A 27,965-nucleotide genomic window follows, 5' to 3' on the forward strand; every position below is an offset into this window, starting at 1 on the left:
CTCCGAACACCTCCCTTCCTCCTCGTCTAACCATGGAGCAGCCACGTTGTCAGATGAAGCGTGGCCAGGTTGGGATGGAGGAGGCATCCTCCCTCCTGGGAGAGGAGATCCGGCCAAAGCAGCAGCCTGCGCAGGGGGGCAGCTAGAAGCTGCAGAAGGGTTCTGTACCAATATTGCCAGGCCCAATCTGGGGCTATGAGGATAACCCTCGACTTGTCTGCCTTCACTTTCTGTAAGACCTTGCCTATCAGGGGAAATGGCAGAAAGGCACAGAACAGGTGGCCTGATCACTGAATCAGGAACGCATCCGAGATTGCCCTCCTGCCCAGGAGCAGAACTGCGGGCAGAGACGATTCTGGGCGGTAGCAAAGAGATCTACCTGGGGAGCTCCGCAGTCTCGGAAGAGTTGCTGGGTGACCTCCCAGTGGAGTGACCACTCGTATTGGTGGGAGAAAACCCTGCTGAGGTGATCAGCTTGCGTACTGCGAGTGCCGGATAGGTGAAAAGCCCTCAGAGAGATATTGTGGGCTATGCAGAATTCCCATAGGTCCAGGGCTTCCTGGCACAAGGCTGAGGAGCGCGTGCCCCCTTGCCTGTTGATGTAATACATCACGGCCGTATTGTCCGTGAGGACTCTGACCATCTTTCCCCGTAGGTATGGGCTGAAAGCTATGCACACCAGGCGTACCGCCCTGAGTTCCCTGACGTTTATGTGCAGGGATAATTCCGAGGTCGACCATCTGCCCTGAGTTTGGAAGCTCCCTGTATGGGCTCCCCACCCCAGGTCTGAGGCATCCGACACCAGATCTAGTGAGGGAGGGGTCTCTTGGAAGGGAATCCTTTGTAACATGTTGCTCGGGAGGGACCACAATTGCAGGTCGGCCACTACGTTGGGAGGTAACGTGACCACCTTGTCCAGGTCGTCCCTGGCCTGGGAATGTTGGTAGGCCAGCCAGAGTTGGAGGGGCCTCATTCTGAGCCTGACATGTCGCACCATGGAGGTGCATGCTGCCATGTGGCCTAAGATTTGAAGGCACACCCTTGCCATCGTCACTGAAGCTATGAGACTTTTGAGTGTCTCGAACCTGTCCTGGGGGAGAGAGGTCGTGGCCACCACCGAGTCTAACAGCACCCCTATGAAGTGTATGTGCTGAACCGGCACTAATGTGGACTTGTCCTCTTTCATCACTAGGCCTAGACTCTCACAAGTGGCCAGCAAAAATTCCATCTGGGCCTGCACCTGGTACCGAGACTTGCCCTTGAGGAGCCAATCGTCCAGGTAAGGGAAAATTTGCAGCCCGTTCCTCCTGAGGTGGGCTGCCACTACCGTCATGCATTTGGTAAAAACCCTGGGGGCCGTGGAGAGGCCAAAGGGAAGGACCGTAAACTGATAGTGGTCCTGTCCTACCCAGAAGCGGAGGAAGCGCCTGTGACCCTCGAAAATATGGATGCGGAAATACGCATCCTGGAAGTCCAGGGCTGCGAACCAATCCCCCGGGTCTAGGGATGGAATAATAGAGGCCAGGGAAACCATACGGAACTTGTAATGTACCATACATTGGTTGAGGTTCCGCAGGTTGAGGATGGGCCTGAGCCCGCCCTTTGCCTTCGGAATCAGGAAATACCAGGAGTAAAACCCTCTTCCCTGGAATTCCCGAGGTACCTTCTCCACCGCGCCCAGGGTGAGGAGGCGCATCACTTCCTGGTCTAAAACGAGGGCATGCACTGGGTCCCTGGGGACCTCCAGGGGTGGGGGATGATGGAGGGGGGGCGAAGCAAACTGCAACATGTAGCCCTTGGAAATGGTGCTGATGACCCACTGGTCCGACGTTATACGGGACCATTGCACTAGGAAGGCAGATAAACGGTTGCAGAACACAAACTTTATTAACTGGGGGGCTTCTCTGGCAACAGGCCCAGTGGCCCCCCCGCAAAGAGTCAAAAGCGCCTCTTCCCCTGCCTCTTGCCCTTTGAGGGGCCAGGTTTCCGGGCCGAACGGGACTGGCGCTGGGACCTGCGTTTCTGCTCCCTCAGCCTCTTAGGTAGGGGCTCATATCTGCCTCCAGCTGGAGGGGCCGAGGTCTGTGGCCTGGGTTTGTCCTTTGTGGGCGGGACATATAGGCCCAGAGTTTGCAGAGTGGTGCGGGAGTCTTTCATCCCATGCAGACAGATATCTGTCTGATCTGCAAACAGGGCCTTCCCGTTGAAGAGCAGGTCCTGCATGAGGGACTGGGACTCCGCGGACAGCCCCGACAGTGAGAGCCATGACGCCTTGTGCATGGAAATGGCCAAGGTCATCAAATCGGCTGCTGTATCCGCTGTGTCCGAAGTCGCTTGAAGAGCCGCTTTCGCCGCTGTCGCTCCTTCGTCAACCAAGGCTCTGAACTCCCTCTTGTCCCTTTCCTGGAGAAGAGGTTCAAACTTTGGCAGGGACCCCCATAAGTTAAAATCGTACCGGCTCAGTAGGGCTTGGTGATTTGCCACCCTGAGCTGGAAGCTCGCCGATGAATAAACCCTCCTGCCGAAGGTATCCAGTCTCCTGGCGTCTTTATCCTTAGGGGGTGGGCGCGGGTTGACCATGCCTCTCTCGGTGGTTTACAGACTCCACCACCAGAGAGTTGGGTGCCGGGTGAGAGTACAAGTATTCGTGCCCCTTTGCTGGCACAAAATACTTTCTCTCCGCCTTTTTAGAAATAGGTGTCAAGGAGGCCGGGGTTCGCCAAAGCGAAGTCGATATGTTGGCCACCCCGTGGTGGAGAGGTAGGGCCATACGGCCCGGTGCCAAGGAGGACAACATGTTGAACAGGGTGTCCGACAGCTCCTCCATCTCCTCAACCTGAAGCTGGAGATTCAAGGCCACCCGCTTAAGGAGCTCTTGGTGAGCCTTAAAATCTTCCTGTAGGGCGGGTGGTGGCGCCGCTATGGATTCCTCCGGTGCCGGAGAGGGGACCGGTTCTGCCCCCAGGGCGTCATGCGGTACCAGTGGTTCAACCCAGGTGCGATGCCGTTGGTTCGGTACCAGTTGACTTTTCCCAGTGCCGGGGTGGGGATGTAGAGTGCACCTGTGATGCCCCGGTCACTGAACAGGGTCTCGCCGGTGCAGGTAATTGGGGCCACAGTGCCCACTGACACCACTGCCCTTGCCAAGGCACCCCTTGCCACTGACCCGCTTGGGGACTGAGCAGAGCTGCTTGATCGTGGGGGGTGGCGTGGCCTGGGGATGGGCGGCTGGGTGCCGAAGTTGCTGAGGAACGCCCGGTGCCGTACGAGTGTCAGGAGCATCCACGGCCATGTCAGCACCGACCTCAAGATTTAGACCTTGACGACGAAGACGTGTACCCGTCAGAGGTGCTGCTTCTAGATTCCCCCCGGCGACCATGGCTACGACGCCTGGGTGCCGATGACGGTCAAGGGGCGTTCCGAGCATGACGTCTGTCGGAGCGAACACTCGAATCTGAGCGTCGGTGCCGATGGCGTCGAGACCTGCTCCTATAACTTTGGTGGGAAGAGGAGCGTCAACACCTCTTGTCTCGGTACCTGCGACCTCTGTGGGTAGTGGAGGACCCTTGAGACTCCCTCTCAGGCGAATCGGCCAATGGAGTGGAAGTCTGGTGTGGGCTCCGGGATGGGCCCCTCGGAACGGGTAGGTATCTTGTCCTCGGAGCGGGGGCTATGCCGGACTGGGGAGGGTTGATGAGCTCCCAGTGGTGGCTTCTCTCGGGATCAGGGGCCCGTCTCAGGCGGTGCACCTGGCACCAGAAGGGCGAGGATGTCATGTGCTGCATGTGCTGCCTCCAGCATCGACGGCATTCTCACCGCAGGAGAGGCATGTGTGGACAGGACCGGACTACTCCGCTCAGCATGAGTCGAAGGTCTGGTTCCTGAGGGGGATCGTGGGCTGCTCAACTCGGTTCTGGCCTCACTCCTGTCCTTCTCTTGGCGCCACTGAGTCTTCCCTTGCTTCTTGGCAGGGGAGCGGTGCCGACTGGTGGATGGAGCCTTGCTCTGCACCGATGACGCAGTGCCCAGCGCTGAATAGGGTTGGCGTGCCGGTGCCAATGCCGACTCCATTAGCAGGGCCCGGAGTCGGATATCTCTTTCACGCTTCGTTTGAGGCTTGAATGATCTGCAGATTTTACAACGCTCACTTACATGAGTCTTGCCCAGACAGCGAAGGCACTGAGAGTGTGGGTCGCTCCTGGGCATAGAACTGCAACAGGAGTCGCATGACTTGAAGCCTGGGGCACGGGGCATGCCCTGAGCCAGGCAACTAACTAGAAAAGTAATCTACGAAGAAGAGTTGTACTACTAAGGCTAGAAGCGCTACAACAGAGCTGGAGCACGAAGTTCCGACTACCTTCACTGGCAGCAAGAAGGAACTGAGGGTGGGGGGGAGTGCGCAGCTCCCCTTATAGCGCGATATAGAGACACCAGTCTAGGGGTCACAGCGGTGCTCCCCCACTACGGGTACTGCTAAGGGAAAAACTTCCAGCACCGGTGCACGTGGCGAACACGCACACCTACTGTGGAATACACCTGAGCAATCACTCAAAGAAGAATGTAATTTATCAGATTATAGTTTAGACTAGACATTAGAATAATACCTGTACTCTTGTAAAAAGTGTCATGGGATCTTTAATGACTGCACATGCTCAGATTCTTTAGGTATTCATTGGGAAGTTGGTTTTTGGCAGTATAATGCCCCCTAACATCATGCCAGCAAATTGTTTTAGTACTAATTCAGAGGGACTAGCACCAGCTACTGAGATTTAGTATTGACAGAAAGAAGAGTGCCACCTACTTTTTACAAACAACACTTCTTGCCAACACCTGGGCTGTCCTTGGTGACAACTCTAATAATATACATTATACAATCAGGTAAATGCTCTTCTCATCTCTCTCCTGAAAACAATCAATACAGGAGAGAAAGAAACCCTAAGCACATATCTAAAAAAAAAAATTACTATCTCATGAAGAAGTGCAGTTCTTTTGTGGTCACAAACGCATGCAAGGCAAACAGAGTAAAGCAAGTTCTTCCTAGCTTCAGAATATGCAGCTTCCTGTCCACACTGCTAATGCAACACTGAGGGTAGGTCTATACTACCGCTTAAGTCGATGTGGCTTACATCTCTCAGGGGTATGAAAAAGACACCCCACAGCCATGCAAGATATATCGACCTGAGCACTGTCCACACCGACACTATGTCAGCACATGCAGCTGCACTGATGTAGCACTTCTAGTGTATACCTGCCCTCATTCTGTGCATATTGGTTTTCAAAGAGATACAGTGAAGTGAGTCAATAATGCCCTCTTTTGAGTCACACAGCTTGAGCATGCAGTGTTGTTGTAGCTGTGTTGGTCCCAGGATATTTACTCCTGGAGGAATTCTGAGCCACTGCGCATGTGCAGAATTTATGTCTCCCACAGATTTCTTTGCTTCCCTGCAGAAAAATGACTTTCTGATGGGGAAGCAAAGGGAAGCCACAGGAGCGGTCATATGACCCTCCCCAGCAGTGTGTTTTGGGTGCCCACAGCAGCCGGCAGAGAGGTAAATCACTGTGAGGCAAGGGGTGGGACTGGGGAAGACCCAGCTGATGGCTCCTACTCTGGGCCAGGCTCAGCTGCCAGTCCCTGGACTGGGGAGGATGGGACTTCCTCTTCCCGTGCATGGCATCCAGGGCCATGTCAGACCCACACCCAGATTTCTCCCCTGGCTGTAGGAAGCTCTGCACACTCCTCCCCGCCCCCTGCTTCCTGCATCCATCACTCCTCAGCTGCAGGGGGAGGGATCCCTGTACAGGGAGCTGCTCCCCCATCCACCCAACCCCTGTGCATCCAGACCCTCTGATGAGCCCCACTCCCCCTGCACCACCTCAACAAGCTACTTGCGCCTGAATCCCCACCCTACCGAGCCCCAACCAGATATACCTGGATCCCCACCCCACTGAGCCCCACTCCCCCCCACACCCACACACCCCAGCTAAGTTCTATCCCCAGACCTAGACCCGCCCCCCCCCGCTGAGCACCAACCACCTTCACTTGGACCCCCTGCAGAATCTCATTACTGTTGCATGCAGAAACTCCCCCAACAAGCACCTATGCATCTAGATCCCCCCCACACCCAGATCCCCCACTGAGCCACCCGCTCCCAGACTGCCCCACACAGAACCTTCTCAACCCATATGTGGATCACGCACACTAAGCCTCTTCACACTTGGATCCTGCCTTTCTGAGCCTGTCCACCTGCACCTGGCACAGAGGGGCAGGGTCCTGGGGTGCTTCTGGGGCAGGCCCGGTCCTTGCGTTGTGTCAGGGTTGGGTGCGGCCTCACCGCTGAGTCTGTGTCTCGGGAGGGAGCTGCATAGTGATCTCTCACCTCTGTGCAGCCAGTGGCCTGTGCTCCCCAGTGCCATGCTGGAGCCTCCACATTTATTTGACAAATAACATTTGCAGTATTTTAAAGTATTGTGCATAGGATTTTTATTTTTCTGGTGAAGAATGCCCTCAGGAGTAAATATTAGAGAGACAAGGTGTGTCCAATAAAAGACATTACCTCATGCACCTTGTCACAGCTTGAGAATGACAAATAAGACTACAGTTCTGTGACATATTCTGGGACTGTCTAGTTTTTGTATATATTAGTGGTACGTCAGATTCTGTGATTTAACTAACACAGATATTCCTGCAGAGAATATCCATTGGGAGGGCGGGGAAATAGGAGGAAAGGACAACTGCACTATATTCTTTAAAAAGACAAAGGAAGTCTCTGTACAGAACCACTGTAGGTCCTGTGCTCCATCACATGGTTAGACAGAGGTAAGAACTCTCTAGCATACCCTCAAATAAACCCTTTCCTGAATAAAAATTGGTGGGAAAATCTCAAGTGTTTTGTGCTTAGGAGAGCAAGTGCCAGGCCTCTGACCTTCATGAGGCATCCTGGTTTTATTTTATGGATCTCTGTACCTGTGGAGAGCAACAAAAATCATTACAAAAATATCTTACCTGGCAGTGCAAAGATTATTTTTCGTACACCATCAATATCCAAAGTTGCAAATGTTGTTGGCAGGCTAGGGGGGAAAGAAAGTTGTTTAATAAATACACTGAACTCGTATCTAACGTGGCTGTGCTATTATAATGTACAGATTCCCGTCCATTCCTTTCATAATCTGAAATTTTCCTTCTCTCCTTTATTGTCACTGCCTTTTTAACCCTTAGAGCACTGTGAGCATAATCATCCTCATTACATTGTGTTGAAGAATTTAAGCTGATTAAATTCATCTCCTTGTCCTCATCCCTCCCTCTATCCCAACAATCACCTTAACCTGCTCCTCAAATGCTGATCCTTCTCCCTAGTAACCAAATCTCCTCCCAGTTTCCTGTCCTCGTGCTAATATCCTTTCCTCCTAAATTGTTCTAGTATTATTAATACTTATTCATATTGTAGTAGCCCACAGAATCCCAATAAAGGACTGATTACTCTTAACCATACAACTTCCACTGCCCACTCTGGATCTCTCTCTTCCTGCTGACTCTTGTCTCAATTCCTTGAGCCTCTGGGCAGCCACTCTCAAATGACCCAGCCCCTAGCGTAGTAACTCAAACACAATCTCACTCCCATACTATTAAAACACAGAGTTTCCAGGTGTCATACACCTGGGACCTGCTTAATGTTCCAAGGGTAAAGGACTTGCCAAATGCCTTCATTCTATTTAGAAAAAGTTCTGCTGCTACAACAGGTATTTTCTGTTTTTCATACCTGTTCTTTATTAGTAAGAACTAGCCAACCAACCAGCCCTGCACCAGCTTTAGCCACAATCAGAATTTAGAATCCTGAACAACCTAGTGTGTAAACAAACCACCCTCAATAGTTATTGAGACAAGGACCTGAGAAAAGACTCCATAGTCTTGGATTTGGAGAAAAGAATTCTCTGCTCCCAGAAGACCCACATTTTTCAGTGTCTCCACAGAGCACAGTACTAGCACTACAGTGAAGTAGTGGTGAGGCAGAAGTAGTACATTCTGTGTGTTTATATATAAAACAAGCACATAAAACATCCCGCATCACTTCAGAATTCCTATATGCAACATTTAGATAACAAGGAGCATTACAACCTAGATCCTACTCCACCCTTCTCTTATTTAAAAGCTCCTTGTTGTACCAATATGGGTGATGTGAATTCTGAAGTGAAGTGAAATGCTTAATGAGCATATCAACAGCCAGAATGTCCGTCCATTTCCCAGCTGCTTCGTAGCAAAGCTGGTGTCTGAGCTCTGGCAACATATTTAGGGCTCTGCACATTTTTGAATGTGTTGATTTTTTTCCTGTGAGTTCCAACACATAAATATCTGTTGCTAATCAGCAGTAAGCTTTCAATTCTGGTTAAATTCACTAGCAATGGTAAGGACTGATTTAGTTAGGGTTAATATTACTTCTTTCCCATATCCAACTATCCAATAGTTTATATTAGGTTTTAAAATAGCATCTCTACCAAAACAGAACAAAAACCACATGTAGCAGATTTGGCACAAGGTAAACTCAATCAGGGCCACAAAATGAAAAAATATTTCTTACCCTGGTTTCATAAAAACTCTGCCAAAGTGAATCTGTGCATGAAGGTCAATGTCCAGCACCTGTTTAAGATAGTCCTGTTTACATTAAAAAAAAGAAAAAAAATTAAAGTAACATCAAAGTTGTTTACAGTGGTTTACAGCATCAAAGATGTTGTGTACATGGTGGCCCTGTTTAAAGTGTTATAAACTAGTAGGGAATTTCCAATACTAGAAAGGAGTAACTTGCAGAAAGATGAGTGAGGAAGAGGGAGCTATAACTCTTTTAGACTCTGAACATGCAGTTGACTCAGTGTGGATACAGGGATCCTTGCACAGTCAACTGCAGTACTGGCATCTTCAAAGTGTCCAAAGATATTCACTACAGGAAATTTTTAATGCCAGCTTGTGAAATCTGGTGCATACATTCCAAAGACAAAAACATTTTTCTTTATAAGTCAGGGCCAAGACTCAAATCCAATAAAACTACTTTTCTTTCGAGACTGTAAATTAGCTACTAGTGGAATTCAGTGATCAGCCAGTACCTTTCAGAACTAGGATGCACCGTAGACCTCAAAGTCTCTCAAGAGGTCACTGTAGTTCTTTGCAGTGTTATTGTAGCCACGTTGGTCCCAGGATATCAGAGAGAAAAAGTGGGTGAGGTAGTATCTTCTATTGAACCAACTTCTGCTGGTGAGAGAGACAAGCTTTCAAGCTTAAAGCTTGTCTCTCTCACCAACAGAAGTTGGTCCAATAAAAGATATTACCTCACCCACCTTGTCACTATATTTTCTGTAATTTCTTGGGGACAGCATATAATTCACAGCTATAGGTTATTTAAAGTTTCTGTAAGAGGGAAATTAGTGAGCCTACGTTTTCTATGCATTGTTATAATATAATATAATATAATATAATATAATATAATATAATATAATAATTCAAGTTAAATTATTTTGGATCAACACAATCAATCCATTAGTTCAAGAAGTCCGGAATCCCTTATGCTGTCTCTCTCTTGATAATAGCTGTTCTCACAGATGTGTATCATAACTGAAAATAACAAGCCTGTATAAGTTTATTTCTACTAGACTCCATGCATCTTAAATTAGGTTATCACCTGCAAGAATGGTCAGTAAAGAGAGACTTTAGAAGCAATGAACCTGAGATCCCTACACAGATTTCTGACTTTTATTCTTAAATCTATTTTGTCCAAAGCTGTGACCCTTTTTCTGTCATGACACAAATTCTTGATTGTTGACTCCATTAAGTCCTTGTCTTTAATTTGCCATATAAATTCTCCTTAAGATGTCTTCAGATATTTAATGTACACTACCAAGAGTCCAATAGAAAAAGGATGGATGCGTCAAGGAACTGGTAATGAGATATGGAGCCTTTCAGCTTTAGGCTGCTGTCTCAAATTCAGTCTAGATGGAGAATGACCAAAAATTATAGGCATCCAAAGGCTGTTCAGATGCCTTTGTGAAAAGAGGTGGTGGTCTCAATTCAGTTCTTAGTGGCCATGTGTCTGCATAACACCACTGTTCTAAAAATTCATGGATCAATCAACACTTTCCTTCTGATCACAGTTCCAGGGCCAGTGACTGTGGACTTTACAGAGCCTGAAAGTAATTTTTACTGGTCCAACAAAATGTTTCTAGTTCTCCCTTAATGCAAGATTCTAGACCTTTGAAGAGAGGACCTGCTCAGAAAACTGACTCTAAAAATGGAACCATTGAGCTTACTGTTTATCATCTCTCAGTGACTCCATATAAAATCTGCTCTGTTACACCTAGGTAAATGTTTATTTTAACTGCCTTTCCTGCAAACACAACCTAGGATAAAAAAGTCATTTTGAGTTTTGTCCTTCTCATATGTCACCACAAGTTTTAAAGGTTCTGCAGGCCCATTTATGCCCTTTGTGACATCTGTCTTCACTGATTTTGCACAGGTACTACCAACTGCAATTTAGCAAACAATTCTGTTGATGATTCACAAGAAGGCAAATCATCCACTTCACTGTCTTTTCTGTGTGCTGTCTCTGCAGAGGTAAGAGGAATAAAACACAACAAAAACTATTTTAAGGTCAGCAGATATAGCTCTGATACACTCAGAGAACAAATCTTTCAGTAAGAAGGAACCAGTTTTACACATTCACTTGCAGAGTAGCTTGCACTGCTACTACTCACATTTTAGCTACTCTGTGGATAAAAAGAAGTCTTCAGTCTTCAGATGCTGTCAATCCAGCACCTTTCACAAACACTACATTTATATGATCACTCCTTAAATGAAAACTAGGTACAAGAAGATTTTGGAAAGGGCTGATTCCAACAACACTTAGAATCTTCCCAGCAATATCACACACCCACTATAGTATTGAAACAAAAGCATAAAAAAAGGACAGTATTAAAATTATTTTTTTAATTACTCCACCAGCGCTGGGTCCAGGGACCTGGAATGTTCTGGTAATAATCATGGATACATTAGCAATTGCCATCAGGACCTCCTGATCTCATGCCTGGTATACTTATTGAAATGTAGTAACCATGCTTCAGCTTATACCTTTTCACCCATGGACACGCCTCCTGATGTGATGATAACGTCCGCACGGCTGATACCCTCATTCAATGCATTCAGTAAATCATCTGGGCTGCAAGAAAATCAAAGCAAAGAGATTAATGGCCAGGGAAATATTTTTAGGTACTGCATAAAGTAAAACATAAATAGATCTTTGCACACACAAAATATGAGGTAATCATAGAATCGTAGGACTGAATGGGAGCTCAAATGGTCATCTAGCCCAGGGGTCTCAACCTTTCCAGACTACTGTACCCCTTTAAGGAGTCTGATTTGTCTTGCATACCACAAGTTTCACCTCACTTAAAAACTACTTGCTTACAAACTCAGACATAAAAATACAAAAGTGTCACAGCACACTATTACTGAAAAATTGCTTATTTTCTCATTTTGTCTGTATGAAATTTTAGTTTATACTGACTTTCCTACTGCTTTTTATGTAGCCTGTTGTAAAACTAGGCAAATATCTAGATGAGCTGATGTATTCCCTGGAAGACCTCTGCATACCCCCAGGGGTATGTGTATCCCTGGTTGAGAACCACTGATCTAGTCCCATCCCCTGCATTCATGGCAGGACTAAGTATTATCTAGACCATCTCTGACAGGTGTTTGTCTAACCTGCTCTTAAAAAAATCTCCAGTGATGGAGATTCTACAATCTTCCTAGGCAATTTATTCCAGTGCTTAACCACCCTGATAGGAAGATTTCCTAATGTGCAACCTAAATCGCCATTGCTGTAATTTAAGACCATTGCTGCTTGTCCTATCGTGAGGTTAAGGAGAACAATTTTTCTCCGGCCTTCTTATAACGACCTTTTATGTATTTGAAAACTATTATCATGCCCCTCTCAGTCTTCTCTTCTCCAGACTAAACAAACCCAATTTTCTCAATCTTCCCTCATAGATCATGTTTTCTAGACCTTTAATCATTTTTGTTGCTCTTCTCTGGACTTTCTGCAATTTGTCCACATCTTTCCTGAAATGTGGCACTCAGAAGTGGACACAGTACTACAACTGAGGCCTAATCAGCGCAGAGTAGAGCGGAAGAATTACTTCTTGTGTCTTGCTTACAATATTTCTGCTAATACATCCCAAAATGATGTTTGCTTTTTTTTGCAGTAGTGTTACACCATTCTCTGTTTTCTTTCATAGGACTGCACAGCCTTCTTAAGTAGATAAGCCAGGTTTACTCACGAGCAAGTGATCTAATCAAACACCATGGAATTTGATACAGTTCTAGCTAAGAGGTCTATGAGGATCATTGGTAGAGGTCTATAAATGTGCAGGACTAGAGCAATAGGGGGCACTACAGGTTAGGACTGAGGTGTACTGGCAGAACAGCATAAGGGGATTTGGCACTGGAAAAGCAAAATGACCTTCAGGTTAGGATTTAGGTGCATTGGAACATTGTTTGTGGGAAGTTTGCATAGTGCATGACTACACTTTGCCAGGCTCTAGTCCACGCTATTAGTCTCCCATTGTCATGAGCAATAAATCTATTCATAAAGATTAAAAAGGTGAGAGTGATCCCTTTGCTTGGTCCTCAGCACATTGTCCTCAGCACATTTGGGAATCTTTCTTAAATAATACAATATAGTATAATTAATTTTTTCTACAACATTAGATATACAAAAGTAACACCATCTACTGTACTGTACACCAGACAGAGAGTCCACAGACATCATTTATATAGCAGATATGTAGAGAGTGAGTGACCTGCCAGCACTTTTCCACAAACTTCCATAACTGGTGTGGCATAATGCAGGTGTTGTTCAGCGATGTGGTATTTTCTCTTTAGGAAAATGCAGTGAGAGTAGGGCTGGGTGGAAAATTATTTTCCTAACTTGCAAATATTTTAAAGATTTTGAAATGTTTCTCAAATTGAAGAGACAAAAAGTCAAAATCTAGAAAATATTCACGCATAAAAAATACCCCCTGCCCCCAAAACAACAAAACTTTGGGTCAGTTGAAACACTTTATTTTGATAATTTCAAAATATCTCATTTTGATTTTGAATGTTTAAAAAACTTTTTTCAATCTAATTAGTCTAAGTTTCTAAATGAAAAGTCATTTTGAACCAAAAAACCCCAGATTTTGTCTGAAAATCTCAAAACTAAATGTTTTTCTGTCTAACTTAACTTGGTTTCATGAACAGTTTTTGATTTGTCGAAAAATTCCTGCCCAGCTCTAAGTAAGAACTTTTGCCCCCTGACTCACTGCACTCCTGCAGACAGATTCATGGAGTGGAACTAAGTGCTGGGGTGGAATGGGGTAGAAGAAGAAGAACATGATACATGCTCATTTTCCAATGTGTCAGCTGGAAGGATAAAGGTCTGTAGCAGGGAGAGAGGGATTAGAATGTAAGGAAAGAGAAACCAGCTGTGACAAGAAAAAAAAAAACACACAAAAAGACAAAATCTCTTTCTTTTAGTTAAATAGCATCTGTGTGATTTAAGAAGTGGGAGTGGAGGATTTTGATCTCAATATAAACCACTCTTACTATTTCAGTTTCATATGGTGGCCAAGATTTCAAAAAATAGGAGTCTAAAGTTTGTCTCCTAAATCCATATTTAAGTGCCTAAATAAGAGGCCTGAATTTCAAAAGTGATGAGCTTCCAGCAGCACTCACTGAGATTAATGGAAGTTGCTGAGTTGTCAGAACTTTTGAAAGTCAGATCACATATTTAAGTACTTTAATATGGAATTGGGAGTCTAAATTAAGGTTCCTGTTTTTGAAAATCTTGGTCAGAATGTCTATACTGCTCTCTAGTGGATGTTGTGCTTTGTTTTGATTTATTAATTGAAATATTAATTATGAAATCACACCAAGATTATTTAGCCTGAGTTATTTGCAAACCAGCTAATGAAATTTGTCTATCACAGTTATGAAGCCTTTATTTGTGTAGAATCTAGGCTCTGAATTCAGAATTCCTATTAACATCAATTTTAGGCCATAACAGACCCTCTTCTTGCCATCTTTCTGAGTTAAACATCTGAATCTTTTCCCCCTTTCTTTGCCTCCACCCCCCATATATTATCATTGTAAGAAGACTTCTGCAAAAAAGGCAGGTTTTTAATTAAGCTTAAAAGTGGTCATCCCTGAGCTCATTCTGATTTCCTCTGATAATGTGTTCACATACGAAGATCTGCTAAAAATGCCCTAGACATTGATAAAACTGATAATAGAACAAGATCCCATCTGCAAATACTCATTTCCAGGAGGCTGTGAAGAATAGCGGGCCATTATGGTGGAACTAAGGAATTGCCATACTTTATTATACACATGGTCCATCTAGGTTAGTATTCTGTCTCTAACAGTGACCACTACCAGAAGCTTCAGAGGAAAGTAACAAAACCTTGCAGTAGGCAGATGTGAGAAAATATGCCCCCACATTGCATCTCATTCTGATTTCTAATAGTCAGAGATTGTCTTAAGACGTGAAACATGAGATTTAATATCATCCTTTCCCGAATATTTATCATCATGAAGGAGAGGTTACTTTCCTTGTACAGTAACTGGAGTTCTTTGACATGTTTTGTCCCTATGAGCGGTCCACTTCAAGATGTGCATGCATCCATGCACTCCTGATTGGAGATTTTGTCAGCACTGTCCATCAGTCTGTGCCTGAGCCCTACATAGCGTCATGCCCTTGTAAGAGGATATATAGGGATAGGTGGACCTGCTGCTGCTTCAGTTCTTTTTCAACCATGATGTCCATAGAAAATGACTCAAAAGTAGAGGGGAAGGAAGGCAGGTAGTGGAGCATCTGTAGGATAAACATCTCAAAGAACTCCAGTTTCTGAACAAGTTAAGTAACCTCTTTTTCTTTGAGTTATTGTTCCTATCAGTGTGCCACATCAGGAGATTCCCAAGCAGTACCTCAATTATGAAGAAGGATGTTGAAGAGACAAATTCAGTACAGTCTGTAGAATAGCCTCACCAAAGGCCATATCAGCTCTAGAAGCATGCATGTTTGCATAGTGCTCGGAAAATGTGTGCACTGAAGACTAGGTGGTGGACTTTGAAAATGTCCAAGATGGATATGGTCTTCAATAAAGCCACAGAGGTAGACCGAGCCCTGGTGGAATAGGCAATCACCCTAAATGAAGGATGCGTATCTGAGGCGTTGTGACAGGTTAAGATGCATCTCGAAACCCATTTTCACAGTCTTAGGGTGGACACTGGGTGTCCTTTCACTCTTTCCATGATGGAAATAAAGAGTCTGGGAAAAGCCCTGAAAGGCGTAGTCCTATCAAGTAAAAGGCGAGAGCTCTTCTTACATCCAGTGTGTAGAGACTGGCTTCTCTCTCTAATGTAGTGAGGTTTGGGTCAAAACACTGGTAGATCAATGTCCTAATTAATGTGAAATTATGATGAAACTTTTGGTAGAAAGCGAGTGTGGGGATGTAATGTCACCTTGTTGCAGTAGAACACCCTGTATAGTGGGTCAACCAAAAGTATCCTACCCAACTCTTCTGGCCATGGTGATGGCTATGAGGATTTAAAAGAAAAATGAAGGAGAGAACAACTCCCCATAGGTTCAAATGGCAGTTTTCTCTTTGAGGTCACATTGTGGAGGAGGTTTTTTGATGGGAGGAAAAGGTTAAATAGACCCTTAATGAATCTCACAGTGGTTGTCTGAGCGAAGACTGAAAACCCCTTGATGGGGAGAGGTGAAAGACTGTAGTGGCAGCCAGGTGAACCTTAACTGAGCTCAGAAATAAACCCATGGTTTTTAAATTTTGCAGGAAATCTAGAATGTGTGCGAGGAAAGACTTGAGAGAAGGTATGGATCATTGGGCATACCACACTTGAAAACACTTCCATTTCTGAAGGTAAGTTGTCCTTGTGGCTGGTTTTCTACTGTTCAGCAGAACTATTTGAACCTCTGCAGAGCAAGCCTGTTCTATGCTAGAGAGGCATCAGGGAGCCAGGCTTTGAGGTGCAATGATGGGAGTTTGGGGTGGGTCATGGTGCTTAACCCTTGAGTCAGAAGGTTCACTGTCAGAGGAAGACAAACAGGGAGCTTCAGGGATAGGTGAAGTAGATCTGGGAATCAAACAAATCTTGGCCATGATGGTGCTATAAGAATGCACATCAATCTTTCTTGTTTCAGTTTGTTCAGGAATTTGAGGAGCAGTGGCATGGGGAGTGGGGTAAGCATACAATAGGACACATAAGAAGGGCATCTCCGAGAAAGTTGCGACCATGTCGCCTCCTTGAGCAGAAGTGCCGGCACTTCACATTGAATGGTGTTACGAAGAGATGGAAATGGCTGTTCCGGCAGTCTGCTATGGCATTCTGTAGCCCTGGTAGATAAATCGCTGAGATCTCTATGCAGTAGGATATGCACCAATTCCATAATTTTATGGACTTTGCATATAAAGCCTGGGATCTTGCACCTCCTTGTTATTTATAAAATACATTGCAGCCCTGGTTGTCTAGCACAGGGGTAGGCAACCTATGGCACACGTGCCGAAGGTGGCACGTGAGCTGATTTGCAGTGGCACTCACACTGCCTGGGTCCTGGCCACCGGTCCAGGGGGCTCTGCATTTTAATTTAATCAGGGAGGCGGTGGTGGTGATGATCTTTGTGGGAGAAGAACGTGCGAATGGAATTTCCACACAAACCTTCAGGGGATCCTTCCACTTGCTGAGGCAGTCAAGGAACCTCACAGGTACTGACACCTACTTGGACATGCTGTGCTTGTTGTGCGTGTAGGCAGACCTGAGCTAGGTGTGGAGACATAAGAAGTGTAGTCTTGCCAGGGGTGATACAAACATACACGCTGCCATCTGGACCAGGCGTTGAAGACAAATAAGATAGAAGAGTAACTAGTTGGGTCAGCTAGTAAGCTGACACTGTGACTCTCCATCTCAAGACACAGGTGATGGAGAAGGAACTGGAGTGGTGGTGCAGGTCCGCCCCTCCCTGTTTATCCTTGCATCAGAGTATGAGGGTGTGTTGAGCACAGGCTGGATCTGTGGACATGGCTGACAAAATCTCAGATCAGGCGTGCACAGGCGCATGCATGTCCTGACACGGATCACCCATAGGGAAACTTGAAGAAAAATTACGAGTCTGGATATCCTTGAGATCCATATGAATATACAATCACGTTTGAATCTTGCTAAATTCTTATGGCAATGAGTTCCACAGTCTAGTTATGTGTTATTGAAAAAGTATTTCCTCTGATTAGTTGTGGATTTGCCACCTTTTAATTTCATTGAAAGTCTTCTTGCTCTTGTGGTACAAGACAGGGAGAATAGGTGTTCCTGGTCTACCTTCTCTCTACCATTCATTATATACTTTTAGCATGTCCCCTCTTATTTGTCTCCATGCTGGTGGGAATATTCTCTCTGGGAGACTGGATGGCTCCGATGGAGGGTAATAGGCTACAGTCTCTCATTTTTATTCAATTTAGGTTAGTAATAATCAAAAGTCACCAGTATCTGATGGCTAGTCCAGCCTATAGAAAATTAGCTAAATTAGTTTTGTGCCTCATGGATAGATAGCCACATCACGATACCCACTACATTAGGCACTAACTGGCCATCTTGCTGGTAGTCTCAGCAGACAGACCAAAGAAATCAGATGACAGGCTTCATAATTAGTGATTCACTTACTGTGTTTATGATCTTTAGTATTTCTTAAACATGACATTTCTTTAATCTCAGTATTATTTTCCAGAGACTCACTGTAGTAGGAAGAAACTGTATGGTGCACAAAGCAAACCCATTGATTAAAATATTACATATTGTAATCCTGTTCATCACCAGTCCAATTTGTTCAATATGTACAACAATGGAACCAAAACACGACATAAATAGGCATAGAAAACCCTTCAACTTTATTTTGTCTGAAACTTGCTTCTCATCTCCACTAGAGGACTCTGATAAAGCCATTCACATATCTGCATTCTCTATGATATATACACTTTTACACATTCTGCTACACGTATTTCAAGCCTCTCTGTACTTTTTATGGGAAACAGTGTGGTGGTGGGAAAACATGTTGGTATAAAGACTCTCCATATTTGAGGAGTCTGATGTGCTGCAACTAAAAGACAGATATTGAAAAATGAAAACAAACTCAATTCCTAATTCTCTCTCTAATACACCAGCAATCTTTTTCTTACACACACACTGACATTTTCATTTTTGAAATGTTGATCAGCTAGCTGAGGATAATGACTAACATTAGTTCTGATGCTACTATGTGAATTGGGAGCATGGAGGGGTGAAGCTTCTTACTAATACAGACTGCACACAGCAGAGCAGAAAGAACCATACAGAACTTCCAAAATATTGAAGTTAGCTAATTTATAATCAGTTTACATCTACAGCATTTACATGTGAGTTCCTTTAACATAAAGTAGTGCCCCCACCCCGAAACACATATACGGTGTATTGAACAATCCTGAACCAATAGAAGATTGACTAATTTCTGTGATTGTGTGCTTGGCTCCTCTGCCACAATACTTCTTATTCAGTAGCTACTAACCACAAAGTAACTGCCAGTTTTTGGGTTGAACTTGGATATAGGGAGTTTGGAAACTCATCTCATGGACCAACCACTACCTTGATTCAATATGAGGGATACCTCCCCATCTGAATGAGCATCCTGTTCCAAGAGTCTGCCTTCAGAAACTACTCAAACCTGAATATTTCCAGAAGGTTTGGGAGAAAAAAGTTCCTCTGATAGACCATTCTCTATCAGTGGTGGTGGCAGCATCCTCCACCATCAATCAGGTGGCCCTCATTCACCCTCTCCCCAGGCTTTGGCCTTACAGGTCACCTTGGTTTATAAATAGCTTGCAACAAAGTGAAGCAGGAGGAAAGACAGTTAGAGTGCTGATGGTACCATGTAGGCCACAGTAAATCAACTGTAACAAAGATTTTTTTAAAGGTGGCTGCATGGGCGGTGCATGAACCGCTCGTTGGGGGAGGCTGGCCACCCCCCTTCTGCCCAAGGCCTCGCCCCTCCCCCACCCTTTCTGCCCCCTTTCCGCCACTGGAGCCCAAAGCACTCCCACCATGGCCACCGGCACCCCCATCCCAGCCCCAGGCCACCTGAGCAGCCCCAGCCCTAGAAAGCCAGGAGGCGCAAGCACCGGCCCCAGCTGCTCTGAGTCCTGGCAGCAGGCCAGCCTGCTCCAGCTGTAGCCTGGGCCACAGGGGAAGAGCGGGAACTGGGAGCAGGCAGGAGAGGGCCTGGGACAGAGCATGGGCAGGGACATGCCTGGCTGTTTGGGGAGGCTCAACCTCCCCTGGCCTGTGATATGCACCACCCAGGGGTGGCTGTGTGCGAGGCATGTGATTCCATGACAGCACCTGCAAAATATTGATTAGCAGGTTTGTTTTTACTACTGGGCAGCCTACACTTGGTGGCTAATTTAAGTTCCACTTGTGAAGAAATTTATTTTTAATTTGCATTTAAAATCGCTCAGATTCAAGCAAAACTGTCTCCCTCTGTGTGAAAGTGTGTGTTCTTGAGAAGACAAATGAAAAGGCTTCGCTGATGGGAGTTTTGGCCAGTGTCACCCTCTAGAGTCTAAGGTACTAGGATCACTTTATTCAACAACCTGTGCTTGAGACTCAGGTCTTTCCTGGTTTCTTGAGGCCAATGAGGAAGAACTGTTGATGGAAAATATCAGTGAATCCTTGAGGATGAGTTGAATGCCAGCTTCCCTTGAAAAAGCACACATGCAGTTGCTGTTCATAAAACAACCACGTGATTTTTGGTGATGTGGCCAATTATCACTCTGTATCTAATCTTCCAATTTTGATTAAGATAACTCCCAATATCTAGTTGTCCCAGTTCTTCTTGACCCTTGTCTGCTTGGGTACAGACTGAGATACAGATACAGCATGGAGGTTGTGGGGGTTGCATTCTTGGATGAATCTCCTCCTAGCAACAGATAACTGTCATGTGTCCATGCTGATATTTTCAGATTTAACAGCTGCCTTCAGTACCACTGAGTATGACGTGGTGTCGACTCACCTGCAGACCCAAGTGAGAGTATGTGGAACTATTTTGGGTGGCTTTATTCTTATCTTTCTTCATTTCTCAAAGGCTGGTAGTGGACTGTTCCTCCTTCTGCTTGAAGATATTCTAAATTAGGGTTCTGCAGAATTTTATTTTGTCACCCCTTTTGTTTAATGTGGCTATTTGGCTGTTGGAAGAGTTAATGAGAAGACATGGATTGCTGGGCCTTCTGTGTGCTGATGATACCCAGCTCTGAAAACCAGTCATATCAGACCCAACCAGAGAAGTGAATTGCCTTACCCAATGTCTGGCTGATAGAGGAATGGGAGAGGTCTACCTGGCTGAAACAAGGTCTGTGTAAGACTGGGTTGTTTTTGGTTGGCTGGTGGAGGTGATCAGAAGATATAGTAAGGCTAGTATCTGCCCCATAGTTTGAGGGTTCATGTCCTGTTTTTGTTGTTCATGTCCACGATCTAAGGATTGGGCTAGATTACCAGCTGGGACTAGGTGATCAGGTAGTAGCAACAGCAAAGACAGCTTTTTTTATTTATATATGACCAGGATATTGTGAAGGTTTCTTTTTTATATCTATGTCTCTTCCTATGCTATACCATTGCAGCTGTGGTCAACAGAGGCTTGAGTTAGAACCCTCTTTTTATAAAAGAGAGAGAGTTTTTAGCAGGGTATTCTCATCAGGGGCTCATAAATTTAGAACCCATCTCCACCCTCAGTCTAAAACAGCCCAAATCTATTCTCAAGGGAATGCTGCAAAGCCCATCTATTCTGACTGGCTTTTGGGAAGGAGTAAGGAATTGTAAGCATAGCAAGGTGTGTGGGTTAATAGCAATTTGGTATTTATTAGTTATTGTTGGAGGGAGTTGTAAAAAATGTGTAAATGCATATTTAGTTGTCAAAGTCACTTAGAGCAATGGAATAGGAGCTCTTTTAGTTATTTTTATGTATAAATCAAAATAAATACATAAAGTAACAATGATAAAGGAAGATGAAAAATAACCCCCATTAACAGTTCAATTCACCACTCTTACTTCAGTTTTATGATGGCATGGCCTGGGCTACACTAGCGGGGCGGTTCGAACTAAGGTACTCAACTTCAGCTACGCGAATAGCGTAGCTGAAGTCTACGCTATTCGCATAGCTGAAGTTGAGTACCTTAGTTCGAACCACCCCGCTAGTGTAGCCCAGGCCATGCCATCATAAAACTGAAGTAAGAGTGGTGAATTGAACTGTTAATGGGGGTTATTTTTCATCTTCCTTTATCATTGTTATCAGCGAATAGCGTAGCTGAAGTCGAAGTATCTTAGTTCAACTTACCTGGCCGTCCTCACGGTGGCAAGTCGACTGGCGCGGCTCCCCTGTCGACGCCGCTTACTCCTCCTGCCGAGGTGGAGTATGGGCGTCGATTAGCGGATCGATTTATCCCGTCCAGACGAGACGTGATAAATCGATACCTGATACATCGAACACTACCCGCCGATCCAGCAGGTAGTATAGACGTACCTATAGTGCCACTAATTTCAATGGACTTATGCCATTTTACAACTAGAATAATTCAGGGGTAAATTAAACTTCTCTAAAAATTTGAAAGTTTTTCTGTAACATGAGTCATATAAAAAGTCCTTGACTGTTTGATTTGTGTAAGGGTTTTATTCCAATTCTTTTGGGATGACCTGCATAACTCACCCTTGGCTTCACCAACTGAGCAATATAGGGATCCACAGCTCAGACCTTATAAAATCTTTATAATGACACCATTCCACATTCCTTTTAGCTATGTTTGCAAAATACTTTACAATCCTTGAGGATGAAAAACACTACATAACATATTATATTAATTTATTATTATATTAATTTATTAATTATTATTATTATAAACTGAAGGAGTTTTCTGGCTGAGTTGTCATTATGAAGGCAAAGCTTTAACATTTGAATGGCATTTTAAAAAATATTTAAATCACAGCCAGACAACAGCTGTTAATTTTGTCTCTTGCTTCATCTGCTGTACAAATTATGAACAGCTTCATTCTGGATAGATGGGGAAAGAAAAAGTATTTGGAAAGTACTTGAATTCTAAAATAAAAAGCAAAATAACATTTGTAAGTGGACATATTAAGAACAGCATCAACATCATTCTTCAGGGCATAATACAGCCAATGAGAAGTGCAGGATAAAAACCCTGCTGACACCACTGCTTAATTGGGCAGGTACAGATTGGAGGTTTTAGACTTACTCTGAAAACACCAACTATTGGCCACTGCTGGATTTCCTGGATACTGGATTTAATGGACTAATGATCTGATCTGATCTGGCATGGCAAATCATTTCATGTTTGGCAGAAAATGCCATTCCTGGACATTTCCTTCACTGAGAAATTGACAGGTACTAAGATATTATGGTGAAGAGGAGCAGATAAGTAGCTTACAACTAAAGGAGTTTTCCATGGAAAAGTCTAATCTCCAGGTAACAAAACTACTCACCTTCAGTTGGTGATCTGCACATTGAAGGTGATATTCTTGATTACATAACAGAAAAAAATTCAGCTTTACTGATACAAAAGGACAGTACATTGGTCATACTGATTCACAAATCATACTCTTTGTATTGCTCTTACTCTTATTGCTACTTACAACTTTGTATGTACTGGAGATAGAGCTGATGAGAGTATTTTCTCTGTAAGGAAAATATGAAATTTATGAAGCTGTGTATGTATCTAATTAAGCAGAGATACAAATTTCCCCTGGATAATTAGAAATCCCCACTTTCAGCAGATTGCTTCTGCACTAAGAAGCAGGGATGTGCTTTGTGTACATATTTCGGAAACTGCAGACACTGCGCTTTGTTTAAAGAGTCAGTGTTCTGTTAAGTCTGTTTTAATATTCTCTGCTAACTATGCCAAATTTAACAAGCACATCACCAGGTTTGCTGTGCATTTTATTGCCCCTCCTCTTTCTCTTCTGTAGAGAGCATACATTCTGGTATGGAGATTGAGGATAGGCTATGTGAATTGGCAGCAGCAACATGCAATACAAATCTAACAAGCTGATACATGACTGCAGTAGAAGTGCAACTTGATTTAATCAAATTGGAAAAGGCTAGGAGGCATTTTTCCAGAAGGGGAATCCTTTCTACAATCATGGAAATCTTCCAGCCCTCCAGGTCAGTCTGTAGAAAGCATATATCAACAGTTATGACTACTGAGCTGTCTTTAAGCTGACCCAGAAAAGTACAAAGGAACTCAATAGCTTGAACCAGCAGCCTGACTGGAAAGTGATGCAAACATCAGCAAAACGTACACCACACTTGCAAAAGGTTTTATTTTATCTTGATGAATAAAACTGCACCAAATAATCCTTCAATAAACAATTCAGTATCTAAAAGCACCACTTTAAAGTATCCCCACATTTATAGTACAATTTTATTTGACCTTCAGATAGAGACCAAAGTCGGCTAGACCGCTCATTTTTGCTGATCCTGTTGTTGATTTATGAGATTTTACTGTAACATTTTTTAAAGCAGGTAATCCCTTCTGTGATACAACCCATTATATCAGCAGTTTGAAACTCATGCAGTTAGATCATTCTGTTATGCTACTTAATCTGGAAAACAAGTAACAACACAGACAGCATGCCGCATCACCTACCATTCTGCAACAGGAGTAGTGGAGTTTGCAAAATTGAACTGGAGCATTTAGCAGGGATTTAATTATCAAGGTGCTGTCATTCTACAACTTCCAGAGCTTGTTACAGATTTCCTGGACCATCTCCACAGAATTCTCTTTTGCACTACTCTCAGTATCTGTTGGTTATTTCCTATTCTTTTTGTTAACATGTTGGCAGATTACCATGCTGCTATTTTGGTTGGATGACTAATGAAACCACTTATGACATTCTTACTCCTTTATGCATCAGCCATGGCTTTATACATCCATGTTTCAAACACTGAGGGGACTCTTTTGGAAAACCGTACCAGTAAAATGTGTACATTTACCACTTTTAATTTATTGTGATGGGTGCTTTACAAATTCATGAGAGAGAGAGAGACAGAAGGAGAATTGCATGCAAAATAGGTACTGTAGATGTATGCCTGTGTATACGAAGGCAGAATTGGGTCATCTTTCTTGGCCTCCAGCTACTGTACTTGAAAACAAGACAGTTACAGGTTGAAAAAATTAAATGTTTTTTTCATAAGATCATAGAAAGTAGAGCTGTAGGGCTGGGTACACCCTGGGGGCCGTGAGGAAGCTGGTTGCAGTGATGCCGGAGCTGGTTCTATATCAACTTCAGCATAGATCAGAGTAGCTGGAGGGCTATTCTAAACTTCACCAGCTGGCTATGAGCCCCAATTTGGGGATAGCCAGAGTGTAGTATACTCCAGCCACACCCCTTTTTCACCCCTCCTCACCTCCTGTACTGAGGATTGCAGATAGTTGTCTGACCAGAGAGGTCGGGTGTTTGTGGTATCTCCAAAGGCCCGTCCTAGGCTGCAGGTCAGGTCCAGTGTAAGAATCCAGAGACAGCCTGACATAATCTCATGGTTTCTTTGTGAACCAGGAGATTAAATACTAAGTTATTCCTGGTCTTTGAACTGAATTTGAGATCAGTGACCCTTGAGGATTCCAGCACAATACTTACCAGCAGGTCCCTTAGTTCTTTCAAAAAGTTAGCAGGGTTTTCACCTATGAGTCTCGAGACCATTAAGACTGTTAAGTTCTTTTTTGTCCTTTTCCTCACAGACAATATGGATGCACTCAAATGTTTTCATTTCTGAGGTGGAACATTTTCAGCTGTGGTTGGAAGGGAATGTTACTGATGATTGATACTACACGAAGTAATAACACCAAAGAGGTTGCTGGCACTAAGAAAGATGACAGTGCACAGGTGGGTCTAAGACTAGACATGGTGCCAAAGTTGATGTTCTTCCAGAGCCCTCATGCAAGATGGGATAGATGCCATACATTCAGAGATGGCTGCAAGACAAAAATGGGGCTGATAATTTAATCAGTGCCAAGTTCTTCAAAACAACAGACAACGGCACAGAAGCCTCCTCATAGTCTAATACAGCAACTGCCTGTTGGGCTCTATAGAACAGGATTGGCTGCTCCCTGGGACCCCTGACCCTTAAAGGGGAAGACCATGCTGCTACAGTTTTGAGATATGCACAACATAGTGAGAGATTCTGATAGGGTTGATCTGTTCAGGTAATTTTATGATGGGAACACAGAGCTATGATAATCTTGCCTTAGCAAGTGCAGATACAAGATCAGTGGGTTGTTGAATTCATCCACATCATCTAAGGGCTAAGGATATTATTCTTGAGCCAATTATGGGTGCAGAGAAGATGTGTCTTTTCTGTGAGATTTTTCATATGTTGTGCAGATACCTTGTAATCAGAAGGAATGGCTACTGGCTAATTAATGGCCCAGCCCTGCAGCCTTTACTTATAAAAGTAGTCCCCTTAACTTTCATGAGGCTACTCACAATTAATGGTTTCAGGCCTGGAGTTTTAGTGCTTTTCATGAGTTTTCTAATTATTTCTGGTTTCTTGTCTCTTTAAGTAGAATTTAAAATTATGCTAAAGGTTCTCTTTTGTTAACAGAAGCTATGATAGGTTGCTTTTGCCATCTTTTATCACTGTCTACTGTAAACCCCGTATATGACAAGAGTATAATCATCATTCACCTTGCATTATTTCCTAATCCAGACTCCAAATAAGATCCAATATATGACAGTAGATGTATTTCAGGGCAGAAACCACCCTGGATAGTTCCATGGACTCCATGAGATCTAAAGTTGACCTACTGGAGTAATTATCAGCACAGGCATGATAATGAGTGGCATGATATGGATGTGATTATGACTAAAGAGTTGTAATAATGACTTCAGTGAAGTAGCACCCTTCTGGAATGCCTCCATACCACATCATTTATTCCTAACTTGCACTATCTTTAAAAGGTAGACTCCTGAAGGATAAAGTTGTTTCCTGGTATGGGTGAATAATATCAGCATTCTCAGTACTAGCACAATGTGAAACAGTTGCAATACCATTAACTTTATCAAAGTCTTGGATGCCATAAACATTCAATTTGGTACTAGCAGTCCTCAGCACCACCGTGGCAGCAGTATCTAACTTCTTAACCAGCGAGGATAAAATGTTATTTAGTATAACAATAACTGGTATTTTCCATGCTCAAAGCTTTGCACAAATAGCCTCTAGTTTTCCCTGCCTCTGCTAGCATGCATGTGCCTGAACGTTTCAAGTGTTTTTAAAAATGGTGCTCACCAATCTGGTAGGCCTGTCTCCGCTGTGTTCTGGAAGCTCTGTGTCCCTTCTTCTTTAAAAGCATCTGGCTTCCTGAGGGTAAAGGAAGCAGAAGGGGAGTAAAGAGCCTGGGAAGAGGAGAGGCTCCTGGGGAGAAAGGAATGGTCTAGGCCCAGCCACATTCCCCTGAGTGGCTCAGAATGTTCAAAGGGCTGCTCACATGGATGAAATGTGAAGAAGCCATGGAAGCATTTGAGGACTTTGAGCATGCCCATCTGCTAGCAACAGTGCTGCTGAGCATAATGAGCATGTTTTGTTTTCTTCCAGAGTCTAGGAAGAAACTTCTTCACTCTTGACTTCAAGAGAAATCAAAATGAAGGGTGCTAAGCGCACAGATTTTTGTGAAGGACCTCAGAAAATGGACAATCTTTGGAGAAGGCCTTCAACTAAACAGTTAACTCTCACATGCCTAGTGGAGGCATACAAAGGTAAAGTAAGAGGAAGGGGAAAGCAAACTTTGGGTCAGACCTAAAGTTTTGTGGTTTGTGCATTGAATTGCCATGCAGGAAACCTAACTTGTTCCTCAGGAAATGGGTTCAAAGGCATGTAAATGTCATGTTCTTGATTGCAAGGAAGAAAGGTGCAGTATCCATCCTGCTTCTCTACCTTAGTGATTGATTACAGCACCACTTCATTCTCATAGGAGTCTGTCTGATCTCCTCTACTAAACTATCGGATACAACTGCTGTTATGAGGGAGAAGGACTAATAGAGACAAAAGTATCCAGAATGAAAGGTAGCTGGTTTTAGGACCCAATTTGAACCAGCTGATGTCTTACTTTAAATTGCTACCTTATGGAGATGGTGTTCCTATTACCATGTACCCTGGTCAAGTCAATTTGGCTGGGAGACCCTGTTTTCAGATGCTTGGGGCCCTTTGTGCTACAAATATAAAACAAACCAAAGTCCATTTTTCACTCTGTGGTATCAGATGACAGATGAGTACATTTCATTTCCCTCACAAAGAAGAGTACTTTTAATCTCTCTCTCTCTCTCTCTCTCCCCCTCTTCTTTAAGACAATTAACTTGATAATGAAATCTTTAAAATGCATCTTCTGGAATATTAAAATAAGATGTTTGAAACCAAAATGGACACAGCAACCATAAGAAATTGTTTTGCAACCCTTGAACAACAAGAAGTTTAATACTTTTCAGGGGCCAAGGGATGCTGCAGAAGAATATGGCAGATACAATCCATCTTCTCAAAGATTTTTTCAGGTATATTGATTTAATGATATGTAGCTTGTCCTCATTAGCCATTCCAGCAAAGATTTCTGTTATATGTGATCAGATACTTGCTAAACAATGTCAGCATGCATGAAAAAAATCCCGAAACTAAGCTGTTCTGAAAAACTAGAAGTCTATATATCTAGACTTCAGTTTCTCTTTGACGGGCTTCCTTGGACAGCCATCCTTGAAGAAAGCTTTAGTCTTAGTGTTTTATTTCTTATTCCACTGCTTTTGTCAGAGGGCAACCTGTACCGGTACTTTCATTTCTAGATGTAGGCTCAATGCAGCT

At 44.0% G+C, this 27,965-nt stretch overlaps 1 protein-coding gene and 1 long non-coding RNA gene across 20 annotated transcripts in view; one reads left to right on the plus strand and one right to left on the minus strand.

Annotated features, from left to right (window-relative positions):
• The window catches only part of LOC120402870, a 78,767-nt gene extending 51,881 nt beyond the window's left edge, over positions 1–26,886 (plus strand). The window contains exons 3-6 of one of the 2 annotated variants that reach the window (XR_005597336.1): positions 1,193–1,279; positions 15,871–15,957; positions 24,862–25,006; positions 26,715–26,886. This is a non-coding gene — a long non-coding RNA (uncharacterized LOC120402870). Of the gene's footprint in view, positions 1–1,192; positions 1,280–2,193; positions 2,512–15,870; positions 15,958–24,861; positions 25,007–26,714 lie in introns of those variants that run through there. The other variant, XR_005597337.1, reaches the window with a different exon arrangement.
• The window catches only part of GPHN (gephyrin), a 572,379-nt gene that overhangs the window by 6,677 nt on the left and 537,737 nt on the right, over positions 1–27,965 (minus strand). For 7 of the 18 annotated variants that reach the window (XM_039533323.1, XM_039533326.1, XM_039533324.1 and 4 more), the window contains 4 exons: positions 26,409–26,480; positions 11,108–11,195; positions 8,574–8,647; positions 7,004–7,068 (listed from right to left, as the gene is read on the minus strand). In XM_039533323.1, coding sequence (XP_039389257.1) covers positions 7,004–7,068; positions 8,574–8,647; positions 11,108–11,195; positions 26,409–26,480 — 299 coding nt within the window. Of the gene's footprint in view, positions 1–7,003; positions 7,069–8,573; positions 8,648–11,107; positions 11,196–17,749; positions 17,837–22,087; positions 22,200–22,606; positions 22,642–22,756; positions 22,800–24,926; positions 25,096–26,408; positions 26,481–27,965 lie in introns of those variants that run through there. The other 11 variants (XM_039533330.1, XM_039533329.1, XM_039533339.1 and 8 more) reach the window with 7 other exon arrangements.

Source organism: Mauremys reevesii, linkage group 4 (assembly GCF_016161935.1).
Source record: "Mauremys reevesii isolate NIE-2019 linkage group 4, ASM1616193v1, whole genome shotgun sequence".
In the NCBI taxonomy this organism is placed as follows: Eukaryota; Metazoa; Chordata; order Testudines; family Geoemydidae; genus Mauremys; species Mauremys reevesii.